The sequence below is a fragment of the Ipomoea triloba genome, chromosome 12 (genome assembly GCF_003576645.1).
Source record: "Ipomoea triloba cultivar NCNSP0323 chromosome 12, ASM357664v1".
NCBI lineage: Eukaryota > Viridiplantae > Streptophyta > Magnoliopsida > Solanales > Convolvulaceae > Ipomoea > Ipomoea triloba.
The window spans coordinates 3,114,861-3,140,407 of record NC_044927.1 but is presented as its reverse complement, the minus strand read 5'-3'; the positions used below and the strand labels follow the sequence as shown (position 1 = coordinate 3,140,407).

Sequence of the window (25,547 nt, the reverse complement as noted above, 5' to 3'; positions counted from 1 at the left end):
AAAAAAAAAAAAAAAAAGGAAGGGAGGGGGAGGGGGGAGGAAGAAAACCATGAGAAAATTAAAGGAGGGGGATGGGTGGATTTTAATTAATTATATAATGGTAGTGTATGCAATTTTTGTACATGTATAGTGATAAAAATGAAAGAAATAATGAAAAAGTAATGACTTATTATTCAAAACTATGTTTTATAGCGTTTGAAAATAAGTTCAAATGGGAGTACTTTTAAGTTTGTAAAATTTTATCAAATAAAATTTATAATTCATTGGTAGCTTAAAATAAATTATAATTTCTAATACAATCTCTGCCAAGTAGAGCCCTTATGTTTTGTATAGAACTTAAAATGTTATTTAAAAGAAATTGATGAATTTTAACGAAAATATAATTCATTGATATTGATTTATTAACTGAAATATATAAAATATAAATGTATAGTCTAATTATTATGTTTATCTTTTAGTTAAAAGAAAATATATCTTTCAATTTAATATGCATATATATACTTTCAATTAAGACAAAATAAATATGCTTTATCTAATCTTTGTAAGTGTGGTTGGCACATGTAAACATTGCAAATCACATGGTCTAAGTCAATGTTTAATTGTTTATACAGGAATCTAATCCACAGTGTATCAGATCCAATGGATTTTTCGTTAAACTATGAGTTTATGGCAAAACAATTCAAGATTAGTTGTCCGTCTGGTTGGGTTTTTTTTTTTTTTTTTGGGGGGGGGGGGGGGGTATATGCACTGCTAGCTAGACTTTGAGTTTGAAGTCTATGTACAACGTGTATACTACTTCAAGATCTTTCATCATCATTATATATATAACCTAGGTATCCCAATTTCGTCCGTCTAATTTTTAGATCTCATGGAATCACCCTCAAAATTCATGAGGAGGTAAATCAAGCATGTATAATTTCTTTTTCTTTTTTTTTTTAAAGACATAATATATCAAACTGTACACTTTTAAGCACAAAAAACCTAACCTAACTCCTGAGTTTTAAATGCAGCTTCTCAACCACAACACCCGCCTCTTCCATTATTACCTCTATGTATTTATGTATCTCTCTTTGTAAAATTTCTCTTGTGTATATGTATTGACCAATCTTCTTTCTTCTTATTTTTTTTAATGTAATTATTAAATATAATAAAAATACCCACTTTTAATTATTGTGAGTTTGAAAATTCACGTATTTTCCAAATTGATGTCTAGGTTGGCAAACATCTTTTTCTCTCTTTTGGCTTGGATTGGCTTGATTAGTACAGCACAAATCATATTCAATTCAATTAGTGATTTGCCAAAAATCTTACGATGAAGTTGCCCCGTCAAATTTATATTTAAAAAAAATCAATTTGATGGATATATTGTAAATAAGACTCGGTGTGAATCAACTTCAAGTCCACAATTCATTAATACAAGTTTAGTTTCCGGTGACTAACAATTTACTGTCTTTTCCATTTTCTTTGTCTTTATCTCTTATTATTTATCATTTGATTATTTGGTTATTTTTGTTGTATCACCTTGATCAATTTAATCCATCACAATTAATAGATTTATGTTAGACTCTGTTTGGCATAGCTTATTTTGGAGCTTATAGCTTATTTTAAGCTACTAATAAGCTATAAGCTCTGTTTGGTAATGTTCCCAAAATAAGCTAGTAGATTAAAATAAGAGCTTATTTTGAAACCCTACTTGGGGTAGCTTTTAAAAAATAAGCTAGTAGCTTTTTAACTCTTTTCCATCTTTATTCTTATTATTTTAAATAAATGACATCATTTACCTCTTTCAATTAAAATCATTTTGACATTTTCTTTTCATTATGTTTGGTTGTAATTTCAGTTTGACATTTGTGTTTAAACATTAATTTTTATATGAACTAATCTTATGAATTAGTTTTCAAAAAAAATAATCTTATGAATTATAAACAATTTTTTTACTTTATATATTTTCAAATACATGTTCTTACTTTATATTTTAATTACATATATTGATTTCATTATTTTATATTTTAATATACAAACAAACCTATTTAAATTTAAAATTATTTAAATTGTATGAAGATGTCCTTTTTAGTCTTTTTACATTTATCAGTTTATCAAAAAATTAATTTTACCAAACACTTTTAAGCATAACAGCTAGCTTAACAGCTCTTCAGATTTCAGCTTCAAGCTTATAGCTTTTCAGTTTTCAGCTACTTTTCAGCTTTCAGCTACCTTTTCAGCTAGGTTTGCCAAACATAGCCGTTGTGTATTAGACCTGGATGTGTTAACATAGGGAACATTAATTACTCCATCTTAGGGAGAAGAACACATTTGACATTTTTTTTTTATAAATAATACTCTCTAATAAATTTGAATAAAATAAATATTTAAAAGTAGAATATTATTTTTGAATAAAATTAGCCACCTACCTCAAGGTGTTTCTCTCTCTTGGACCAAAGCTTATGGATTTATTAATAATTTCTATACACAACACAACATGGCAACGAGGAGAGCAGTTCTAAATTTAAGTATTAAAATATATGGCGGCCAGCACATATGACATATGTCTATCTGCAATCACATCTTTTTAATTTTGTCCATTCACATACGACATGAAATAAAGAAGCCAAATGAGATTTAAATACAGTTTAATTTTTAAAATGATAGAGTAATATATAATTTGTCAGTAAATTATATTTTGAATGCGACTCTTTTCAATTTTATGGGACACAACTTTTGGTGAGGTACAACTGTAGTCTGTCGAAGAGATAGAGATGTTGTGAGGGTTTAAGTTTATGTTGGGGTTTTTTCGTTAGCCTTTGTCAGGATTTAAAAATTAAAATAAACATTGCAAGTCACATATAGGTGTAACTTTTGTGTTGAGCGGATGCATCAGGATGGCTGCTAACTAGTAGCGATCAAGTTTTAAAAAATTACTAGGAACTCCTTAGGCGTTTGGGTATCTAGGCGGCGCTTAGGCGCTCATATATTTTTTTTAAATTTATTTAGTTTTTTAAATTTTTTTAAGATTAATAATTATAAAGTATTTAATATTTTAATAGTTAATATTAAAATATTAAATATTAACTTTAAAACATCTAGAATTTGAACAATTTAGGATTATTTTGCTCAAAATGATATCGTTTTGAGTGAAATAGCTCATTTAAAAATGATACTATAGACGGGCTCGCCGGAGCCTAAGCGGAATTTTTATACACTGATAGCCACTCTGAAATTTTTGATTTTTTTAATGTTTTTGATGAAATGTGAAATCACCAATACTAATTATTAAAGGCATGATAAAAAAAAAAATTAAAAAGAGCTATAATGTTATGAGTTCAACTACTAGTTATCAATTCTAAGTAATGTTTTCCTCTTTCTTTTTGTTTTGTTTCTATAGGATTATCTTTGGTTAAGAAATTAAATAAAGATTAAAGCCAGCTGGCTAATATAGCGATTGGCGTCTGATCTTTAAATATATATATAATCCCTCTGCTCATACATTACTTGCTACTTAATTGTTCATCATCACCCAGTTTGAACTACATATATCAAAACACGTACCATGGGTCAACTAACTCTCCTCGTGTCTGTGCTCTCAGTCTCTCTTTGCCTCTTCTGTGCCTCTGCACAGCTCCGACAGAACTATTACTCCAACGTGTGCCCCAATGTCGAAAACATCGTCAAAAACGTTGTCACCCAAAAATTTCAGCAGACTTTCGTCACCGTCCCTGCCACTCTCCGTCTCTTCTTCCATGATTGCTTCGTCGAGGTACTTTTTCTCAATTTACGTTAGACTAATCTTAAACTCGAAACTTTGTTCAAGAGTCTTTTCTGTTAGTCAATTGTCTAAACAGTCTCTCAGTCAGTCTCTGTTATGAAAATGTTTCAATCTATCTCAAGTTTTAATGGTGGTACGGTGTTGTTATGAAAATGTGATTATAGGGATGTGATGCCTCGGTGGTGGTGGCGTCGACGGCGGGAAACACGGCGGAGAAGGACCACCCGGATAATCTGTCGCTGGCCGGAGATGGGTTTGACACGGTTATCAAGGCAAAGGCGGCGGTTGATGCAATCCCAAGCTGCAAAAACAAAGTCTCGTGTGCCGATATTCTTGCCATTGCCACCCGTGACGTTATCTCTCTGGTTAGTCCCACACCTCATAATTTGTGTACCACGTTTGATTTAATTTACACACTTAATTTTGGTTGGCCCATCCTATGTATAAGTCAACTAGTAAAATAAAACAAGACACTCACCCTATTTAAATTTTTTTTTTTCAAGTCATGATAAATTAACAGGTAACTTGTATAATATGATGATAATAAAATAAGTGAAGTGTATATACAAATAATGATATTATTATTGTACTAATGCAGGCCGGGGGTCCATGGTACCCGGTTGAGTTGGGAAGACTTGACGGTTTAGTATCAAAGGCAGCCAACGTTGAAGGGAGACTACCAAAGCCAACCTTCAATTTGAATCAACTAAACTCCATGTTTGCTTCTCATGGTCTTTCTCAAACCGACATGATTGCTCTTTCAGGTATTAGTCTAACCAATTGATCAAGCTTATATATATATATATACACACATATGCATGCATACATATAAACTTTATAACATCTTATAGTGTAACAACAAAATTTTGAGAACTAGTAAAGGTTAAAAAGGAGATCAGAGGATAAAAAATAAGTGGACAAGTTTCTGCAATTGTGTTATGTGTATTGAGATTGGAATCTTTCAAACCAGATATGCATGGGCAATGGCAAATATAATGTCCACTAGTATTTGGCCTTTTGTGCTTTTACAAGAAACTTATAATGTGGTGCAAGTGGTATTTTACTTATTCTATGGATTGATGATGAACTTCTTTAATTTTCTCACTTCTATGGGGTTTAATCTACACCATAGAACAAAAATTGACATATTTAAGCAAAAATTTGTGTGAGAACTTTCACGTATTTCAATTCGTACGGCGGATCGGATCTTTGATTATGAAGTCAAAGATTCGACTCATTAACTAAAGATCCAACTTGTCTCACGGATTGAGACCTGTGAGACGGTCTCACACAAATGTTAGCTTTTATATAATATTGATGATATATTATGATTTGTACAGCTGCCCATACGCTAGGATTTTCTCACTGCAACAGATTTTCCAATCGGATTTATAATTTTAGCCCGAAAAGCCCGGTGGACCCGACTCTGAACAAGCAATATGCGTCTCAATTACAAGCAAATTGCCCTAGAAATGTTAACCCACTGATAGCAATCAATATGGACCCGGTCACGCCCAGAACATTCGACAATGTTTATTTCAAGAATCTGCAAAAGGGAATGGGTTTATTCACTTCTGATCAAGTTTTGTACACGGATTCACGCTCCAAATCCACTGTAGACTTGTGGGCAAACAACCCTAAAGCCTTCCAAAATGCTTTCAAAGTTGCTATTACTAAACTGGGTCGGGTTGGTGTCAAGACCGGGCGGAATGGGAATATCCGTTTTGATTGTGGAAGGTTTAACTAAGTTAATTAGTTATTATCCATTCCAAAAGAATTTTTTTAAGACACAATAAAAATTTCTTATTTCGATCTACTACTTGCTGAAATAGATGGATAAATGTAAGTGAGTCTGTATTTATGTAAGCTAAGTTTGGTTAAATAAACTGAGGTCGGAAATAAGATTTGGGCCGAATCTCAGTCGTTCATCCCTCGGTGAGATTGGAAGTCGATATTTGTTTCACTCATAATCATCGTTCTCGTACATAATAAATTTCATGGTTTGAATAATTAGATACAATAATTTTCTTGAGTTACAATTTACAAGCTGTAGCTTAGCTTAGCTTAGCTTGCTGTCTTTTTGCCACTTGCTTGAGTTGCTTTTGACTTGAGGGAGCCCTTCCGATCCCATGCAAATCTCATGGACATGGTTAAGTTAATTTTAGTTTTGACATATTTTTAATAATTATCAAATTTAATTGAAAAATGAATGATAAAAACTAAAAAGTGAAGAATATTCAAGTTTGGCAAGCTAAGCACGTGGTGATGACCTAGCAAATTATCCTACGTTTTGACATTGACGTACAAGCAATGCAGCATTATTGGGTGCAGTGGTTTCTAATGGAAAGCGATAATGGAAACAATCTTTTAATAATCATTTATTATAAGTTTGAATATTTCATAAAATATTTAGATCTTCTGAGTGACGAGAAAAATCCCACTCTTACATAATAACACACAAACAATATTAGGAAGACTTTGAGCAAATATGCTCGACCAAGATGGTATTGACAAAAATCAAACTAATGATTTTCTGAAAATGTGAATAATGTTTCACTTACTCAGCCGGGCCACCTTTTGGGGCTTAATTGAAATAAAGTTGTTTGTATTTCTTGGTGGAAAATAACAAAATTGGTAAATTCTAATCAACATGTGCTGCCTGCCCCACAATGTCATTGACAGCATAATGCATTTAGAGTAATAACATATTTTTTTAAATCACATTCCTTTTGTGTATTTGTTTTTGTCTAGAATTCCAAAAAGATGACACAACAGTTGAGACTGTTGACACTGAAAATTTGCTAAATATTGTTATTTTTTAATATTAGTATATTTAAATGTATTTGGATAATATTGATATTATAAAGAGTTTGAACCTATCAAAACTCTTTCTCCTACCGCTATAAATAGGACTTTTTATTTCTATGCATTCATCCTAGGAAAAATCATAGAAATAGCTTTGAAGTTTTTTATTTAGAGAATTAGAGATCATGATCATGAAAATAAAAGCACCATGATCCTAAATGTAAAAGTTTCTCCTTAAAAATCATGCCTATCATGTTGATCCAAATTTCTTGAAGATCAAGCCATATGAAATCCGGAGGCCTTTCAGAAGAACAAGCATATAAGTTCTTCTCTGAAGATCAAGCCACTAGAAATCCGGAGGCCCTTCAATGGAGCGAGACATCAACTGAAGAATCAGAGGACCATATATCTAGAGCTTGTACCCACACCCATATTGATACTTAACATGTAACCAGAATTTTGAATCCAATATATATATTCAAATTTCTTTGTAGTGGCTTGATCTTCAGAGAAGAACTTATATGCTTGTTCTTCTGAAGGGCCTCCGGATTTCATATGGCTTGATCTTCAAGAAATTTGGATCAACATGATAGGCATGATTTTTAAGGAGAAACTTTTACATTTAGGATCATGGTGCTTTTATTTTCATGATCATGATCTCTAATTCTCTAAATAAAAAACTTCAAAGCTATTTCTATGATTTTTCCTAGGATGAATGCATAGAAATAAAAAGTCCTATTTATAGTTGTAGGAGAAAGAGTTTTGATAGGTTCAAACTCTTTATAATATCAATATTATCCAAATACATTTAAATATACTAATATTAAAAAATAACAATATTTAGCAAATTTTCAGTGTCAACAAATGCCCCCTCGAGACTTGCTTGTACACCACTTGAGAGCATATACCACTCAAAAGTATGTAGTGCAAGTAAGTCTCGACACTACAGTTAAAGATATAAGGCTGTTTTAACTCGTGCCAAGGAGATATGAGGTCATTTTAACTCGAGGAGATATGGATATGAGGCCGTTTTAACTCGTGCCAAGGAGTATCATTTAGCTTCCTCCATTTCAAATTTCATATGGGGTTTGCCCCCATATCGGTGCCTATGAAGAGATGAGAGGCAGAGCTGTCCCACTGGGCGTGCCAATTTGTAAACAAATAAATTTTGAATATATATATGGGATTCAAAATTCATGTTACAATATGTATCAATATAGGTGTGGGTACAATATCTCTAGATGATCCTCTGATTCTTCAATTGATGTCTTGACGCTCCATTGAAGACCCCCCGGATCTCTAGTGGCTTGATCTTCAAAGAAGAACTTATATGTTTGTTCTTCTGAAGGGCCTCCGGGTTCAAATGGCTTGATCTTCAATTGGAGATTTTGATCAATATGATAGGCATGGAGGAGCTTTGGACTTTCAAGGTCATGGGGCTTTTATTTTCATGATCATGATCTCTAATTCTCTAAATAAGCTTCAAGCTATTTCTATGATTTTTCCTAGGATGAATACATAGAAATAAAAGGTCCTATTTATAGCTGTAAGATAAAGAGTTTTGATAAATTCAAACTCTTTTGATATTATCTAATTAACAAATTAGATAATATCAATATTATCCAAATACATTTAAATATACTAATATTAAAAAAATAACAATATTTAGCAAATTTTCAGTGTCAACAGAGACTACTGTGAATGATCTTAGCCTAACAAAACAAAGCCAACATCAAATTATTAGTGCATAATGAGAATGGTGTCACAATGTATGTAAGTCAAGAAGGAACAGAAACATCCAACCATTCTTACAGAAAAGAATGTTCATGGGCCATGGGGAGATGTGAGGGATGATTTAACCTGGCCACAACCTTTCTTTAAGCAAGGCAGACAGTCAAAAAGTAGTACTTATCCCTCCAAGTGAACAAGACAAGGGAGATTAGCACATACCTAATTCTGGATGAAGAGCCCGGGCCGTGTTGATGTGTGGCACTGTTGACTGGTTTGCATGTTGCCAAGGTGGGATAAATCTATACCGCTCCCATTGGTAAGATTTGAACCCGTACTTTGGATTGGTTGACCAACTGAATTGTGTCTCGGGGACCCGTCCCTGTATCTCAGTATCTAAAGCCTGAGGTGAGATGATGGTATCCACATTCTGCACAAAGGGCAACTTCAGATATGCTAATGGAACCGTCAGTACTTTAATATTTCAATCTGAGGGCTTTCTCTCTCACTGGTGTAGTTGGAGAACCGGCCAGTGATAATTATGTGTGGCATAGATAAATGTGTAAAAGAATCCAATGAAGAACCACATCAAATTCCACTCAGTACATGCAATATCTTTATAGGTTTCTGTCAGATCAAACGCTTACCAGTTACCACTACTCCAAAAGCTATAACTAGTAGCCAAGGGGACTCGGCTCTCCAAGCTGCATAGCGAATGCACAACTCTATTTTCTTGTACTTGCGTGGCAGTCAGCGCCATGTTTCGATAACAGGATGCTAGACTCAGCTCTCCAAGCCGCTGCCCAACAGTTACGTTGTGTAGTGAATTAGCAAATAACTTCTGGCACAAGTCTTGGGCTTCTTGGCTTCTGGTAATAATTCAGTTTCAGATATCCAAGATGACAGTCAGGTGAGTGTATCGTGTTTGGAAAAAACTGAGATGATCATGAACCTGCATATTGCACCTTCTCAGGCTGTAACAATTTCTTTTACAATGAAATCATGAAGTGGAACATCCCTGTTAAAAATTAAAAAAGAAAATAATTAAACAAGTACGCCGTGATGGGAAACAGAAAATAAGAAAGGGCACAACAAAGAGGTCATACAAATAAGAGAGATTTTGAACATACACCTAATAAAAGGAGTTATTCCCTTGAGAGCCGATAGACCACAAGTGAAGCGCTTAGAAATGTTGAATTAATTTGAAGATTTGTACTCGTACTTTAACCAGAAATATGCAAAATCAATAACCAATTAGGCACAGTTCTTAAAATGCATGCAAGTAAATGAGAAGTCACTAGAAGCAGAAAGAGCTGCCAGTGTGCCAGGTTCCCCTTCTGCCAGAAGGGGCAAAAATGTCAAACTAAAATATGCTGCTCATGCCATCAGCTTAGAGCAATTTCACTATTTCAGAGCAAAAAGACGTGAAAATTACGACATGTTTCTTGCATAACATACATTTTATTCATGCCTCCTTTTGTGACATAAGTGTGGCTCTTATCAGGGCCACTTGTCTCCTCTTCCTTGTGCAAACCTTCAGCTTCTGTTTTTGGTACCTCAAAAACAACAAGCATTTTCTTCTTAAATGTACAGAATGGTGCTCAAAAAGACTGCCCATTTCCACTAATCATCTTCAACATTCACCTTCCATTTTATATTGCAATCTCGTCTAACCTTGGATCCATTTTAGCGTTTATTCAAGTTCAGGAGCACCCAAAATTGAAAAATGTATCCAAAACACTATTTGCCACCAAATAGTCTTTAAGTAATCTATGTAGCCTGCTATCTCTTATAACTTACTTATAAACTTACGTGCATCCAAACTTAAGGTTTAATCAAATTGAATGGTAACAGTGACAGATAGTTGTGGAAGTAGGCAGTATATAAGAAAATCATACAAACAATGAAAAATGTAAAAAGAACACACAATCTATAATCTTAGATCCTTGAAAGATGATTTTTGTTTTCAAACATATTCAAATAAAAGAAAATAAATAAATGACATGAAAGCATGATAAAATTATGATAAATTATCTTTGCAATGAACTGCACATAAAAGATATACACTTCAGTATGCCTGTTTTGTTTTTGTTATTGTTTTCTCACTTTGCACAAGGAGCCATCAAATAAGAAGTATACAGATTAAAGAACGATGAAAACGTAAAAGCTCACCAACTTGAAGCAAATCTGTCATTTTCTGTACTGTTGCCTGGTAAAAACGACTGACTGTTAAAGCAACTTGGAATGGAGCACTTCAAGACTTTGATTGCAACCTAACTCATATATGTTCCTAGAAATACATTGAGAGAAGCATCACAATGAGCAATAAATAACCATTACTCGAAGTGCTAATATGAGTAGAACAATCAGTCTGCATACCATAATTGATCATTATCTTCCATATCTTCCAAGTTCTTAGTAGAATGCCAAATGGACTTCCTTTAAATATGAACAAATTCAACTTCTTCCGTAGGGTAGGGTTGGAAACACACCATTTCCTCATTAGTTGACTACTATCTCATCGGCACAAGAAAGAAAGTCATGCAGCCCATTCTTATTTGAGTAATCGACTTAATATATAGCTCAACCATGGATGAAGTTAGAAAATTCCAACAAAATGTGCACGTGGAATACATGAAAGAAGTAGACTTGCTATTGATTGTATAATTACATTAGACTATAACCATGCTTTTTACTCCAAAAACAATTAAAGGATAGAATCTGATATAGCTGAAAACAACTAAAGACATGGACACACCTTTGCTTGAATATCATTTTAAGCCATCCAAATGGCATACATCTGTACACTTGACTATTTATAAATAGAACGGAACGCCAAGGATTAAAAAAAGGTTAGCATACTTACTGAGATCTTATCAAATAAAATTGACCAACTAAATGAACGAGGCTTGCAGTAAACAAAAATGAACTTGCACCTATCTGTATTCTTTCATTGGAATTAAAGGGGGTAGAGAATGGGAGAACATAAATAAATAGAGTCTGGATACTCAAAAAATGACCTTTATTAACAGAAGAAAGATGAACAAGCTACTGATATTAGCTGGTGATGCGCACTGAACTATTTGTAATTGCTACAATCTTACAGGTATTAATATCTCCATACTTTATGAGGCCACGACCCCCAATCCAGAAATAATCAGCTCTGAGATGTATATACAACCTAACAACCTTGATCCAAAATTTTCTCTAGCTTGGAACCACGTAGATGAGTTACTGCTTGCGTATAATAACCTTCTGTGTCAGCATCACTACTAGATCAGATTATGAACTTGTGATCCATATCAACACCCTTTGATGGACATAAGTCACAACCACACAAATCTTGACTAATTAATCATGGTTCTTCTGATGCACGCAAGCAAACCTTCTCAAGCTGCAAGGGCCAATCTTCTCCGAGCATCCTAGGATTTGACTCCATAGCAACACGGAAATCTAACAATGAAACATGAGAATATTCACTTGGCTTTTGAATATATCTCACAGCCCTCATCCCATTTAAAGTGGGTAGAGCTTGTTGCTGAATAATCTTCTGTCTTGACTTCGGGGCAGCTAATGACAAGCATGGCTTTAGTAATCTCTTCAGATAAGAATCCAATCCATTGTTTAAGAGATTAGCGCAATCAGTTGAGATCTTCAATCCCTCCGCTTCCAACTTCTGTTCCAACCTTTTCCTGAGGGTGCTGGAATCAGGCAACTCACCAGTGCTGTGACAAGTTTCTGGGGGAAGGAAAGACGATGCTCCATGATGTAACACTTTCCTTGTTGCCCTTGTATTTAGAGAGACACCTAGTGGAGCTGTGACAGGGATCCTACTGTAGATTGCAGGTCTGCCTGCCTGCTCAACCTCTTCTCCCTCTTCCACAGAATTGACTTCAACAGGTGGCCTGCTACCCAAGGATAGCAGCTCAGTAGCACTTTGCTGTTCTAGAACTTTTGGTGCAGAGTCTTCATAAATAGCAGTGTGGGTTTTCCCATTCGGCCCCAGAGGACTTGGCCGGTCTTTGAACTTGCGATCACGAAGTGTAGGTGTTCTGCCCTTTTTAGGAGACTGAGGAAACACATCCCTGCATAGTGACTGAAGACTGCCTCTTTCATATCCATTCGGTACTTTGATATTTAAAGAAGGTCGCACCTTTTCAACTTTAGGCGGAGCAGTGTCAGCAACATTTGCATTTTTAATAATTGCTCGGATAAGCCCATTATGAAGGCAGATATTCTCTCTCCCCAACAAATTAATGCAAAGCTTATCAAACTCAGATTTGCTAAGCTTTGAGTTTAAATATCTGCCCAATAGATGAAAATACAGCTCTGTTTTTTGTCTGCCAATCTTCCTTTCAATGCGAAGTTTCAGCTCAGAAGTATCAATCCGGGGGCAATGCCGAGTTCCTGGCATTCTGATTCCCAAAATCTTTACAGCTTTCCAACTGAATCTCAAAAGGATTCTAAGGAACCAAATCCCTAGCCCCTATTTGTCTCCATTACCAGCGGCAATCCCACTTATAAACACTCAACGGCTTCTGCTCTGGCACAAAATGATGACGCAATTCTGCAAGAAAATGAGCAAAACCCACACAGAAAATAAGCTCAATTCAACTCCTAGCCACTCCAATAATACAATTAACTTATCGATTCGTCAATCCAGAAGCAAATCAGTAAAGCAACCACACACGATGCAAAATTTAACACCCAATTTTATAAAGAAAATAGAATCAAAGAAAAACCCTTGACAATGCTAAAGAACAAATTTTAATCAACCCCAAGTAACAATCAGGACTTCAAAATCGACAGTTAACGCGGAATCTTGATCTAACAATAAAAAAACCCCCAATACGCTCAATGAGCACCCAAAAACGGGGAAAATAACCCGCAAAACCAGAAATAAGCACGAACCTCAATCGAACCAGCTTCGAATTCCAACAAATTAGGGCTCAATTTCGGAACGACGAGCTCGGGAAACAGCAGGTGATCGAGGTTCTAGAGAGAGAAAGCGAGGAGCGAGAGAGATGGATTAGGGCTTGTTAAGCGCTGGCTTTTTCGAAGCTTCGGCTTCGAGTCGTGAGGGAGTCAAAACGGCACGTGCGTTTTTACAGGTGTGGCTCACTCAGCGGAGGAGACTTGTTGTTTGTAAGGGTTGAGTGTGTTTAAATAAGGTACTGTTTGGTTGCGTGCCCGAAAATTCCAACCGATTTGGACCTCAGCACGCCAAAATCGAAAGCAAAAGTCGGCTGGTGGAGGGTGATGTCCAAACGGGGTTTAATATATGTGCCGATGATGTTGTGAACTATAAGAGGCTATGATGGACGTGTGAGATCGCGTCCAGTGTCTGCCCTTTCCAAAAGTGGCAACATCTAACATTGCATAATCAATCCAACGGCTAATAAAGTCAAATCCTTCACTATTCACTATGAATTTGGTCTAAATAAATAAAAGAAAAATGATGAAATAAGCCATGAAAAGTTAATCAAGTATCTAAATTTTTTAAAATTGCAATTAGACTCGTTAACATTTAATTTTTGTGCAATGAAACTTAAAAACAAGTTAGTGACCCATGATAGCAGGTCACTAGGGCTTATGCATCATTTCGAACCAAAAAATCAATTGCCGACGAACAACGCCGGTCACCAGTTGCCTCTCCGAAGAAAGGTAACCAGTTATGGTCCTCTGAAGTCTCTCTAGAGAGGCGACCATTTCTGGTCGCCTCTCTCCGAAAAAGCGACTAAAACTGGTTGCCTCTTCGGAGATACTATGGATGACAAGAATCGATAGCCTTTCTCCGGAGAGGCGACCGGTGTCGTTCGTCGACATTTGATTTTTGGTCGGAAATGATGCATCAACCCTAGTGACATGCAATCACAGGTCACTAACTTATTTTTAAGTTTCATTGCACAAAAATTAAATATTAATGAGTCTAATTGCAATTTTAAAAAAATTGTAGACACCTAATTGACTTTTCAAGTAAAGCTCGATAGTCTATTTTACTATTTTCCTAAATAAAAGTGAAAAATGACGTTTTAACTCCTGAATTATTACACTTTTAAAATTTTAGTTCAGGTAAGTTAATTTAAACAAATTAAACCCCTTAATTGTTCATAATGTTATACTTGTAGTCTCTAGTATTATCTAATTATCACACTCCATTAGTATATAAGATTATTTTTATCATTTAGAATGAATATTCATTCTTAAAAACTGCGTTCACATGGAGATAATGAAAATTTAACTATATTTATTAGTTTAAATGACAAAAATAGCCTTATATACAAGAATTTGCTAAAGGAGTTTTGATAATTATATAACACTAGGGGCTGAAATTATAACATAATGGACAATTAAATATGTTCAAATCAGTTAACACATACCAAATTTCTAAAAGTAAAACAATTTAGGGGGCAAAATTGTTGTTTTTTCTAAATAAAGAATAAGATAAATTTGTCAATTTATTTGCCTTCGTTTTTGTTTTATATTGTGATAATTTTGCCCACTACTTTTTTTTAAAATTTATTTATCCTTTATAAAAATTAATCAAAGAACTCAACTTTCATTGTCTAAAAAGTGTTGGGTTGACTCTTAGATTCTTATTTGTTAGGTTGGGGATTCTAACGATACAAAAGTGTCCATCTTGTTGACATGGTTGATGCAGACTCAACTTAACTATAAAGCTTGGTTTGCTAGTTAAATCATTTTAACAATAAAATACTTTCATTTCTACGCTTACTATTTTATAAACCTATATAACAATTTTAAGAATAATTATTTGTAAATTAACTTACTATAACAATGACTTGATTCGATGAATGATCCCTTCATTGTTGACATTTATCAATTGAGTTAACATTCAATTTGGTCATTCGACTATTAAGATTTTACCACTTTGGTCATTAACTATCAAAACTTCTCAATTTAGTTCCTAACTATGCAAGCTTTATCTTTAAAGGTCCATTGACTATTAAGATTTTGCAACTTTGGTCATCGACTACCAAAGTTGCTCAATTTAGTCCTTAAATATGCAATTTTTACCTAAAAATGGTCCCTCAACTATTAGAATTTCACTACTTTGGTCATCAGCTCTCCAAAAAGGCCCCTAAATTCACAATAAACTTACATTTTTTGTAAACAATACATAGTTTGGGACTAAACTACGTAATTTTGGTAGCCGATGACCAAAGTGGTGGAATCCTAATAGTTGATGGATCATTTTAGGTAAAATTACATAATTTGGGATTAAATTGAGCAAGCCAAAGTGGTGAAATCCTATTAGTCAGTATCTGTTCATAACCCAAATAAAGACAAAGAGTCAATATCGCCTACAAAGAGTCAATATCGCCTTCACTGAGGCTTGAACCCACCCTCTCTTATGTGAGAGAGCAACCAGGTGCCACTATACCACAATTCCACAAGGTCTTTGCATTGATAAGTAATTCTAATTAACTTCTTATTACTCAATTTTGTTATCATATGAATTGAAACTTATAAAGTATGAGATACATGTTCTGACTGTGCTCCACATGACATTTGTTACATTTAACACTTCATTTCAATCTTAGGAGAGTAATGAATTAATTCCATTTTTTATTTTTTTAGGCACAACGATCACTTAAATTCGTTTGTTAACTTTGGTGTTTAGTTGAAAAAGATGACTAATATTGTCCATTACTTCATTTTGCGAAAGTAAATAATCGCATTCCTATGGGATATTATAACTTTTTATATGTAAAATTTTTATTAGTTTAAATAATCATGAAAATATAAATTTAAACAATAAGCATATGTTCAAGTGAGTTGGTTGTACTAGTACTGTCAAGATGGACCAAAATCCGCGGGTTAGGGCCACAGCCCGCGAAGAAGCAAGCCTAATGAGCTTAGCCCGCTAAGGCCTGCAGCCCGCGCGAGTTGACTCGCGGGCCAATCACTATTAATTAAAAAAAAGATATATATATTTATATACATTGTGTACTATATATTCATGTGTACATAGTATGTGTACACATTAATATTTATACATATATATTCAATGTAATTTTTTTTTTTTAAAAAAAAAAAAACAGAAGCCCGCAAGGCCCGCCAACCCGCGTGGGGTGGGCTAGGGTTGCATGAACCCTAGCCCGCGGGCCTAACGGGTCGGTCCGCAAAAGCCTGCAAATAATTAAGCCCGCGGTGGAGCGGGCCTAATGGAGCGGGCCGGTCCGCTTTGACAGTATTACATACCTTTAGAGACGTTGCCTAATGCCTATGTTGAAGGGACTTCTACAGGAATGCTCATGCTCTGCGCAATGCTTGGGTGGAACCCCCCCACCCCCTCCCCCCAAAAAAAAGTCTGTGCATTTTATATGTTGTTATCAATTATGAATATTTTTATTGAGGGAAAATATTTTAGAATTTTTTTTATTGAGGTAAAACATTCTTTCTAGGTCATAATAAATATTTTAAAAATATTTTTTAAAGATAAATCTCTTACATTGTATCGAATAAATTCTACCCATTCACTAATAAGGTGTAAACTATATATATAGTTGTAAATGATGTCAATAAATTCTTGAAAAAAAATAAATTTTAGGTTCACATTTAATTTAATTGGAAGTTAGGTTGATTTTAAAATTTATATTTGAGCATTATTATTCTGTCTCTAGTATACAATCGTCTATTACTTTATTACAAAAAATTAATATTAATTAAATAAAATGACATTTATTTTGTGTAAACCAATGCAACAATTTTGATAAATAAACCATGCTAACAACCTATATAGAAATGCTTCTCTAATGGTCAATGACAATATATAAAATTATATTAAATAAAATTATATATGACTCGATTCCTACTGTGCTCAAAAGGTCATGCGTTAAACTCAATCTAAATGGATAGAAAGCATGATTTTTAAATTTTATACAAATAGAAAAATTAAATTTCTAAAGTTATATAATGAATTAATTATCAAAATGGTCTATTAACTCATGTAAAAGCCTATAGTTATAGTAAATAACTAATGTAAAAGCCTACAAATAGAAAAATTAAATTTCTAAAGTTATATAATGAATTAATTATCAAAATGGTCTATTAACTAATGTAAAAGCCTATAATTATAGTAAATAACTAATGTAAAAGCCTATAATTGTAGTAGTCTATTTTCATTTTTTTTGAAGAGTAGTCTATTTTCATTTTAAAAATAGATTTTAATAGTTGAGAGTCAATAAAAACAAAAACTTTGCTCTCGTTGAGAGTCGAACTCAAGACCTCCCACTTACTAAACGGGTACTCTAACCAACTAAGCTACGCAAGCTTCATTTTTTAAGTTTCAAGCTGTAAAACTGCAAAAGGCAAAAATATATTGCTCTCGTTGAGAGTCGAACTCAAGACCTCCCGCTTACTAAACGGATGCTCTAACCAACTGAGCTACGAGAGCAATTGATGCTATAACTTAAACCGTTATTAAAAATAATCAGGATTAGAAAAATGTGCACGCTACATACAATGGCTAGCTAAAGAAAATTTGTCAGCTTTTAGCGAACGTAGAAACTTATCAGTTTTTATTTAATATTAATATATATACATTAATTAAGTGATTTATTTCCTTTTTCTTGCATTAATTAAGTAATACATATTTTATTATTTTTATATTGTATTTAAAGGGTACTCTTGGTAACAAAGCTATGGTTTTAATTTGTTGGACCACCCATTGAACCATTTTAACCAACAAATTAAAGGGAATAATGCTTATATTGTTATATGAATATTTGATTGATGTATGACCATTATCACAGTTATTGTATTTCTAGATAAATGAAGCGTCAAATATCATTTGGAGTATTAAATTAAAGGGTCAAGTTTATTATTATTATTATTATTATTATTATATATATAGCCATGTAAGTCCATATTCACTTGTAAATGTAACCATTGAAGATATGAATACGAAATTTCTCCCTCCAACACTTATGTTCAAAGTTGAGATTTTAGTTGAAAACAAGTAATATTGGACACTTGAAAAATTTAATTGTTTTTTTAGGCTTAGAAGTTTCCTAAATGTAGCTTGAATGTTCTTTTTATTATATTCTCTAATTGCCAAAAGCTTACTTCTAAACTTTGGAGGAATCTTATTTATACTTTTATAAATTCGTAATCGGTATTTTAAATTTGAATAAATTAAATCTTTCCATTGGACCCTTCATAAGTAAATATATGTGTTTATAACTATTTTCTTGATTTATGTTATTGCATTGTTGGTGTTTTCCTTGGTTCCTCTTTACCATTTCAGCACAAATGATAGCTTTTTCTAAAAAGCTTAGAAGTACATACTGACTTTTAAACCTTAATGCCATGATCACACATGTATCTTTCATATATAGTAGGAACTTCTTTTCCAATATATATATATATTAGGCTTTTCATTTGTTAGTTTTAGTAAACATTCTTCTTTATTCCTCTTATCGTACTCATGTCACTGAGAGTACGTTAGTGTATAGGATTTTGCCATTTGTCTATTAAGATTTAATTTCAATTTGTTGAGCCTAACTTTGATTGTTTGTCATTAGTTATTGATAAAATTGTTACACTTCATATATATGAATTTGATGGTAGAAACTGAACTACTGAATTATACATCTACCATTCATATATTCATGTATATTGCTAGTCATTATATACTCTGTCGATTGTATCTTTAGATTACTTCTATAGGTTTTATATGTGCTGGATTAGAACCAATGCTAATAAAATATACTCTTCTAAATTCCAAATTATGTATAAAGTAATGTGTACCGATTCCATCAGGTTTGCTTCTACAGGTTTTTTTTTCATCACTATTGGAGTTTAGGAGGGAACTAACTATAGGTCTATAGGTTTTGTGTTAGAATAGAATTTCTGAATACTAGGCCATTTCTCTGCCAATCAACACGTACTATATACAACATTTTTTTTTGTGGGTTCAATCCTTAAATGATCCTAGCCATTTACATATATTTAGCCTAGATTGTTCTTAGATTTATATTCCTTTAATAATATTTTGGAAGCTTATATTAAAAGATTTATAGATGTTGCTTTTCATTTTAATAGATAAATTATTATTTCTTTTATCTCCATTTCGATTACGATTATGTTTACAAAATATTTTGTATTTTATGTTATTTTGGGTTATAAATATTGTGTAATTTTAAGTTCAAGAAATAAAAAATTTATAAAAATAGAGAAGAAATTCTAAAAAAAATAGATCGAGTTACACAAAAAAAAATCAGTTCGTTTGTTTCAATTTATTTATTTATTATGATATTTATTCATATATTATTATTAGGTCGGGTCCATGTTGGTCCATCCCTAATAGAACCTAGACTTGGAAATAAAAACATGATGAAATAAAGAAACGATGGAGGAAAGTAGGGAAAAAAGAAGAAAGAAAGAAGAAGAAAAACAAGTAAGCATAATGGAGTATTATAATCGTATAGTCTTGAAATCGTAAAACTTATTAAAGTAGTTCTCTAATTTATTATGGAGTATTATTATTATTATTTAAATAAAAAATGTTATCCATTTTCTATGTTGAAAAAATAACGGGTAGAAATATTTTCTATTTTTTAATTTTTTATTTCTCTAGAAAACAGACTTATTTCTATAGTTAGTAAACACAATTTCTTTCCCTTTCTTTTCATGACCATGTTTGTCATCATGCTTGACCGCCGGTACATGTAAACCACTTTTTGTAGTAAAAATATGATTTGATTTCACCCAAAAACTGTATGATTTTCATTCATTCTCTACAATGTTTTATATAATTTTATATTTATAATATACAATGAAGTGAATTTTCACTGTCAATAATAATATATATTAATAAAATTAAAAAATTTGTATTCTAAAAATTTATTGTATATTTTTCTTTCAACAATTATATTTACACAATATTTTTTTAAGTAGATTTCATAAAAAGATATAATAATATCATAGGTACATTTATATGTCGATAATTAATATAATAATATATGTGCATTAATAATTTTTAAAAAATATAAAAATAAATTATTATTATTATTATTATTATTATTATTATTATTATTATTTCACCTATATCCTAACATTTCATAATGAAATTGTTGTGAATCTCTTTAATCTATTTGGTAGATAATGATTTAGTTGATACAATTTATAAACTTTTGTGTCTCAAATATCCAAAAATCTACTGAGGCATTGAGGGGGAATACTCAATTCAAAGAAATCTAAAAAAATCATCTAACATAAATATCTACTGAATTATATAAGAGTTAATGATGATAATATTATAAAAAAATATATATAAAATATGCTGGTGTAATCATATGCATTAATAATTTGTATATTTTAATTTTTTTCTTAAACAATAATAAGATATTTTGTGACTTACTATCTTTCAATTTTTTTTTCTTTTTATGTACAGATTTTAACAATAGAATTTTTGAACATGTTTTTATACATGTAAAATGTTCTTTAATAATTTAATTTGGACTTTTTTTTGAAAGTGTTTAATTCCAAGTTTTAATTGCATAAATTATATATTTTAATTTGATATATCATGAGTACTAAATATAAATTTTTACATATAATGCATACCTTACACTTTTAATGAAGACCAACCAAGAGCCACAAAGCCACAAAGGGTCTTCATCCAATGAAGTCATTGTAGTTTGGCATCCCGACAATAAAATTACAAAAACAAAGATTTTTCTTTAATTTTCATTTTGACAAAAAGAAAATAATTTGAGTATATATATTCTTTATTTTTTTGAGAATGATATATATTCTCTATTTTGTTTCCTAAAATACTAACAATAATTTTTTTTGAATTAATTCATAAATATTCAAGAATTATAACACTCCACACATAAGGATGTCAATTTTAGTTGGAAGGAATCAATAAAGAGTTAATTCCACCAAAGGTCTCTTGTCTTTGGTGGCAATTCCAGATTTAGTCCCAGACTATCATTTTTGCCATTTCACATCCCAGACTATTATTTTTTGGACACTTTTAGTCTTTCTCAAGACTTTTTCTATTTTTAGTAAAGGGCATTTTTGTCTCTTCATATTGTTCTTTTGTTATTTTTTATTTCGAATCGGTTTAATTGGTTTAAGGCTTTAGATAACATATGATTTTTAGTAATCATATTTTTCAACTGGATTCAAGTAAAGCCCTAAACCAATTAAACCGGTTGGAATCAGAAAAATAACAAAAGAAAAATATGAAGAAACAAAAATGCCCTTACTAAAAATAGAAAAAAAAATCTTGAGAATGACTAACAGTGTCCAAAAAAATAATAGTCTGTGATGCTAAATGGCAAAAACGATAGTCTGGGACTAAATCTGGAATTACCACCAAAGACAAGGGACCTTTGTGGAATTAACTCCAATCAATAAAATTAAAAATTCAATCGTTAGAGTAAAAAAAATTAACATAACCTAATAAAAATCAGTCTGATTAGTCTAAAACTAATAAGTTCGATAGTTTAAATGGACTAACTTGAAACTTAGTGAGTTGGCACAACAGGCTAGCACGATAGCCTAAGTCACCAAAGGTAGCAAATTTTACTTTGAACCATGGCCTACCGTTTAATTTTAATTTACAAAAAAAAAATTGTTACCGTTTTCTATTATATGAGCTATGTTTTTTAGTTTTATTTTTCTACACAAATTAATTTCATTATAGTTACACGCTAAAATATCATTTTAGTTACACTTCATGTTCATTTGACAATATACATATATGTATGAGCTCTGTTATCCAATTTTATTTTATACACACAATAAGTTAATTTTAACTATACTAAAGTATCATTTTAATTTCACTATAAGTTTATTTGACAATATACATATATGTACCATGTATAAACTTAATTTTTATACATACAATAAGTTCATTATAATAACAATAATCAAGTATCATTTTAATTTTACTAGTTAATTTTACAATATACATATTTGTATAAGTTATACTACTCAATTTGATCTAACATCTCTAACGGAGTGAATAGTTTTTAAAAACAACAAATTTAATGCGCAGTAAAAAATATGTATGTTGCATGAGAAAATGAAAATGAGTTCTTCTCACAAGTGATGTAAAGTGTGATGATAGAATCCCGCAGGGGCCCACATGCTGATGTCTTTCTCACCAAAATACCGGCCCCACCTCACCGTACTGTTAAAAAGATCACGCTAAAAGCCTCGCCGCCGGCGGAGAAAGTGAATTGCGTTCTTCCACCACCGTTATTTACTCACCAACGCTCCCTACTTTCCTCGCTAGCTGTTAATTCCGCATTTTATGCCTCTCTGCAACCTTCCCTTTTGTCGTCTCTTTCACTCTCCTCCAAAATCCTTTCCAAATATAGCAATTACCAGTCAGTATGAACAGCTCAGCTGATCACCATTTGTCAGTCTGTATGGACAGCTCAACTGATCAACTGAGTAAAATATAGCAGTTGCCAGATACACGACTCTTACCGGCGCCCATAAAATGGTGGTCTCATGGGGGTTTCCTCATCACACGCAGATGGCTTCACACAGGAACAGAACGCCGACGTTCTTCTCAAACGGGTACGCCTTCGCCGGCGCGACTGTGCTGGGAATCTTAGCCCTCTGGGCCTTCTTGAGTTTTCTGACGCCGGATTCCGGTTCCATTTACGCCGGGAGAAAGTCCGCGGTTGTGAACGGCGTTGAGGAGAATCAAGAATGTCCGGACGGGAGCCAGGGGTTCGACCGGCTTCACGACCCGCCGGAGAAAAACTTCTACGACGACCCGAAACTGAGCTACACGATCGACAAACCGATCACAAATTGGGACGAGAAGAGGAGAGATTGGCTGGAGCAACACCCCTCGTTTATCCCCGGAGCGGCGACCAGGATTTTGATGGTCACCGGCTCGCAGGCGACGCCGTGCCGGAACCCGATCGGAGATCATTTACTGCTCCGCCTGTTTAAAAACAAGGTGGATTACTGCAGAATCCACGGCTACGAAATCTTCTACAACAACGTTCTTTTCCAGCCCGTGATGTTTACCTTCTGGGCAAAAGTCCCGACGGTGCGCGCCACCATGCTTGCCCACCCGGAAGCCGAGTGGATCTGGTGGGTCGACTCCGACGCCGCCATAACCGACATGGATTTCAAGCTCCCTCTCCACCGTTACAAGGACCATAACCTAGTCGTCCACGGCTGGCTCACCCTGGTGGAGAAAAGCTGGACCAGCGTCAACGCCGGCGTCTTCCTCATCCGCAATTGCCAATGGTCCATGGACTTCATGGACGCCTGGGCAAAGATGGGACCCCAGTCGCCGGAGTACGATTACTGGGGCAAAACTCTACACACCACATTCAGCGACAAGGTAAGATGCTACTGGTGGTAGAGATTAAATTTATCACAAATAATTAATTATAAACATGAATAACTCAATTAATTAATAGTAGAGGTGAAATGTGTCACAAAATTTCACTAATGTGAAAATAATTACTCAAAATGAGAAGCTTTTTGTGAGCAAGGAGTAAAAAATTTAATCCTTATTGAACAGTTGAGTTACATGCATAATTTATCTATCTATGACTATGACTGAAATGTGAGGAGGGCGATTCCACCTTTTATCTAGAAACTGAATATTTAAGTGATCTTATCGGACTAAATCACTTATTGACTCAAATTGTTACAGGTAACCCATGAGGCGGATGATCAGTCAGGGCTGATATATCTAATCTTAAAGGAGAAACAAAAATGGGGGAACAAAATCTACGTGGAGAGCGAATACTACTTCGAGGGATATTGGCTTGAGATCGTCGGAACCCTAGACAACATCACCGACAAATATTTGGGGATAGAGAAGCAGGTGCCGAAATTGAGAAGAAGGCACGCGGAGAAGGTGAGTGAGAGCTATGCTATGGCGTGGGAGGAGCATCTGAAGGATGCCGGATTCGGAAGGTTCAGCTGGCGCCGGCCGTTTATTACTCACTTTACCGGCTGTCAGCCCTGCAGCGGCGACCATAATCAGGCGTATTCCGGCGAGGTTTGCGGCGATTCCATGCATAAAGCGCTGAATTTTGCGGATAATCAGGTGCTCCGTCGATATGGGTTTAGGCACAAGGATCTGCTCGATACTTCCTCTGTTGTGCCTTTAGGTTTCGATTTTCCGGCTTAGCTTCATTGTTCTCAGAAACATTGCGATTCCGTATGATGTTTGTCTGTAATAACAAACTTTCTTAGATTCTGTATAGGTTTGATCGGATCGCCAATTTCCTCCTGTAGTCCTGTCTGTTGTTTAGTTTGATTCAGAGAATTATTGAAAGTATTTTGTATTTTTTTTCAAAAAATCTATAAATTTTAAATTTCTTGTTTTTAGTGACAGAAAAACTGGCAACCACTCTCTAGAGTGTAGACTAATTGAATACCTTAACTGTTAAAGGAGTACAAAAAGATCAACCAATTTAAGTTATTAATAGCTTGTCTAGACTAAAATTATTATTCCTTAATTAAATCATCATTGAATTTCAAAGTACATTGTAAGTGTAACGGAAAAGTTTGGATAGTGATCACAAGTAGAGACAACAAATTAGGTAGGGAGATTGGTAGGTATACAATTATACAAAGAGTGTGAGATGCAATTGTGACCAGAAAGCGATGAGTAATTCTATATGTATTTTTCGTACTATAATTTTTATTCATTATTTACCTAATATGTTCTGATTGAACTCATTTAAAAAATAGTGAGCCATAATTTTATTATACTCATATTTTTATTAATAAAATCATGATATGTGACGCGATAGTAACCATTTAGGGTTTGTTTGGTTGACTGGTTTTGGTATAATGTATGAGTATTAAAGTGATTGTTATTGTTTGGTTGACAGGGTTTTAGAATACTACTATGGGTTTGAAATACCATTAATTGAAAAATTTATACCCTTATTAAATAAGGGTTTTTATTTCCTTCCTCATTTCTTTCCCAACTATTAATAATCATTCCTATTACACCCTACTACCAAACATGCGGAATACTTTCACCAAAACCCATTACCCTTAACAAGTATTTGATACCCATACCGATTCTGATTCCCATGTGCGAACCAAACACACCCTTAATAATCTTTTTCTCTTTTCCCCATTGTGTGAAACACTGTTTGAAACTTGAGACTTAATTTGCTACCATAGTGAATGATGGGTGCGGGGTTTGGTGAGAATGGTTAGATCTATTTGCTTTACTCCTGTCTTTACTTGTTCTGTCTAATTCCAGTTGCAC

The 25,547-nt window shown here is 33.4% G+C and overlaps 3 protein-coding genes, 1 long non-coding RNA gene and 2 other non-coding genes across 6 annotated transcripts; 2 read left to right on the top strand and 4 right to left on the bottom strand.

Moving 5' to 3' along the window:
• Positions 1–3,500: 3,500 nt before the first annotated feature.
• Positions 3,501–5,776, top strand: LOC115997920 (peroxidase 51-like). The gene is made up of 4 exons (XM_031237341.1): positions 3,501–3,754; positions 3,928–4,128; positions 4,362–4,527; positions 5,104–5,776. Exons 1-4 carry the CDS (start codon positions 3,548–3,550, stop codon positions 5,508–5,510), a joined length of 981 nt encoding a protein of 326 aa, XP_031093201.1. The 5' UTR covers positions 3,501–3,547; the 3' UTR covers positions 5,511–5,776.
• A 2,491-nt stretch (positions 5,777–8,267) lies between these two features.
• Positions 8,268–9,470, bottom strand: LOC116000500. Its single transcript, XR_004094115.1, has 3 exons — positions 9,427–9,470; positions 8,944–9,314; positions 8,268–8,726 (listed from the first exon to the last, which is right to left on the bottom strand). It is a non-coding gene; the product is annotated as an uncharacterized LOC116000500 (long non-coding RNA).
• Positions 9,471–11,297: 1,827 nt separating this feature from the next.
• LOC115998336 lies at positions 11,298–13,406 on the bottom strand. Its single transcript, XM_031237878.1, has 2 exons — positions 13,208–13,406; positions 11,298–12,863 (listed from the first exon to the last, which is right to left on the bottom strand). The coding sequence occupies exon 2, from the start codon at positions 12,708–12,710 to the stop codon at positions 11,652–11,654; it is 1,059 nt and encodes a 352-aa protein (XP_031093738.1). The 5' UTR covers positions 12,711–12,863; positions 13,208–13,406; the 3' UTR covers positions 11,298–11,651.
• Positions 13,407–17,520: 4,114 nt separating this feature from the next.
• Positions 17,521–17,594, bottom strand: TRNAT-AGU. Its single transcript has one exon. It is a non-coding gene; the product is annotated as a tRNA-Thr (tRNA).
• A 49-nt stretch (positions 17,595–17,643) lies between these two features.
• On the bottom strand, positions 17,644–17,717 carry TRNAT-AGU. The gene has a single exon. It is a non-coding gene; the product is annotated as a tRNA-Thr (tRNA).
• A 4,962-nt stretch (positions 17,718–22,679) lies between these two features.
• On the top strand, positions 22,680–24,597 carry LOC116000445 (glycosyltransferase 6-like). The gene is made up of 2 exons (XM_031240536.1): positions 22,680–23,648; positions 23,967–24,597. Exons 1-2 carry the CDS (start codon positions 22,785–22,787, stop codon positions 24,447–24,449), a joined length of 1,347 nt encoding a protein of 448 aa, XP_031096396.1. The 5' UTR covers positions 22,680–22,784; the 3' UTR covers positions 24,450–24,597.
• The last annotated feature ends 950 nt before the right edge of the window (positions 24,598–25,547 follow it).

Coding starts and splice junctions, on each gene's coding strand:
- LOC115997920 (XM_031237341.1), top strand. CDS start 3,548: ATGGGTCAACTAACTCTCCTCGTGTCTGTGCTCTCAGTCTCTCTTTGC. Junction 3,755..3,927: donor TCCATGATTGCTTCGTCGAG/GTACTTTTTCTC, acceptor ATGTGATTATAG/GGATGTGATGCCTCGGTGGT. Junction 4,129..4,361: donor CCCGTGACGTTATCTCTCTG/GTTAGTCCCACA, acceptor GTACTAATGCAG/GCCGGGGGTCCATGGTACCC.
- LOC116000445 (XM_031240536.1), top strand. CDS start 22,785: ATGGTGGTCTCATGGGGGTTTCCTCATCACACGCAGATGGCTTCACAC. Junction 23,649..23,966: donor ACACCACATTCAGCGACAAG/GTAAGATGCTAC, acceptor AAATTGTTACAG/GTAACCCATGAGGCGGATGA.
- LOC115998336 (XM_031237878.1), bottom strand. CDS start 12,710: ATGCCAGGAACTCGGCATTGCCCCCGGATTGATACTTCTGAGCTGAAA.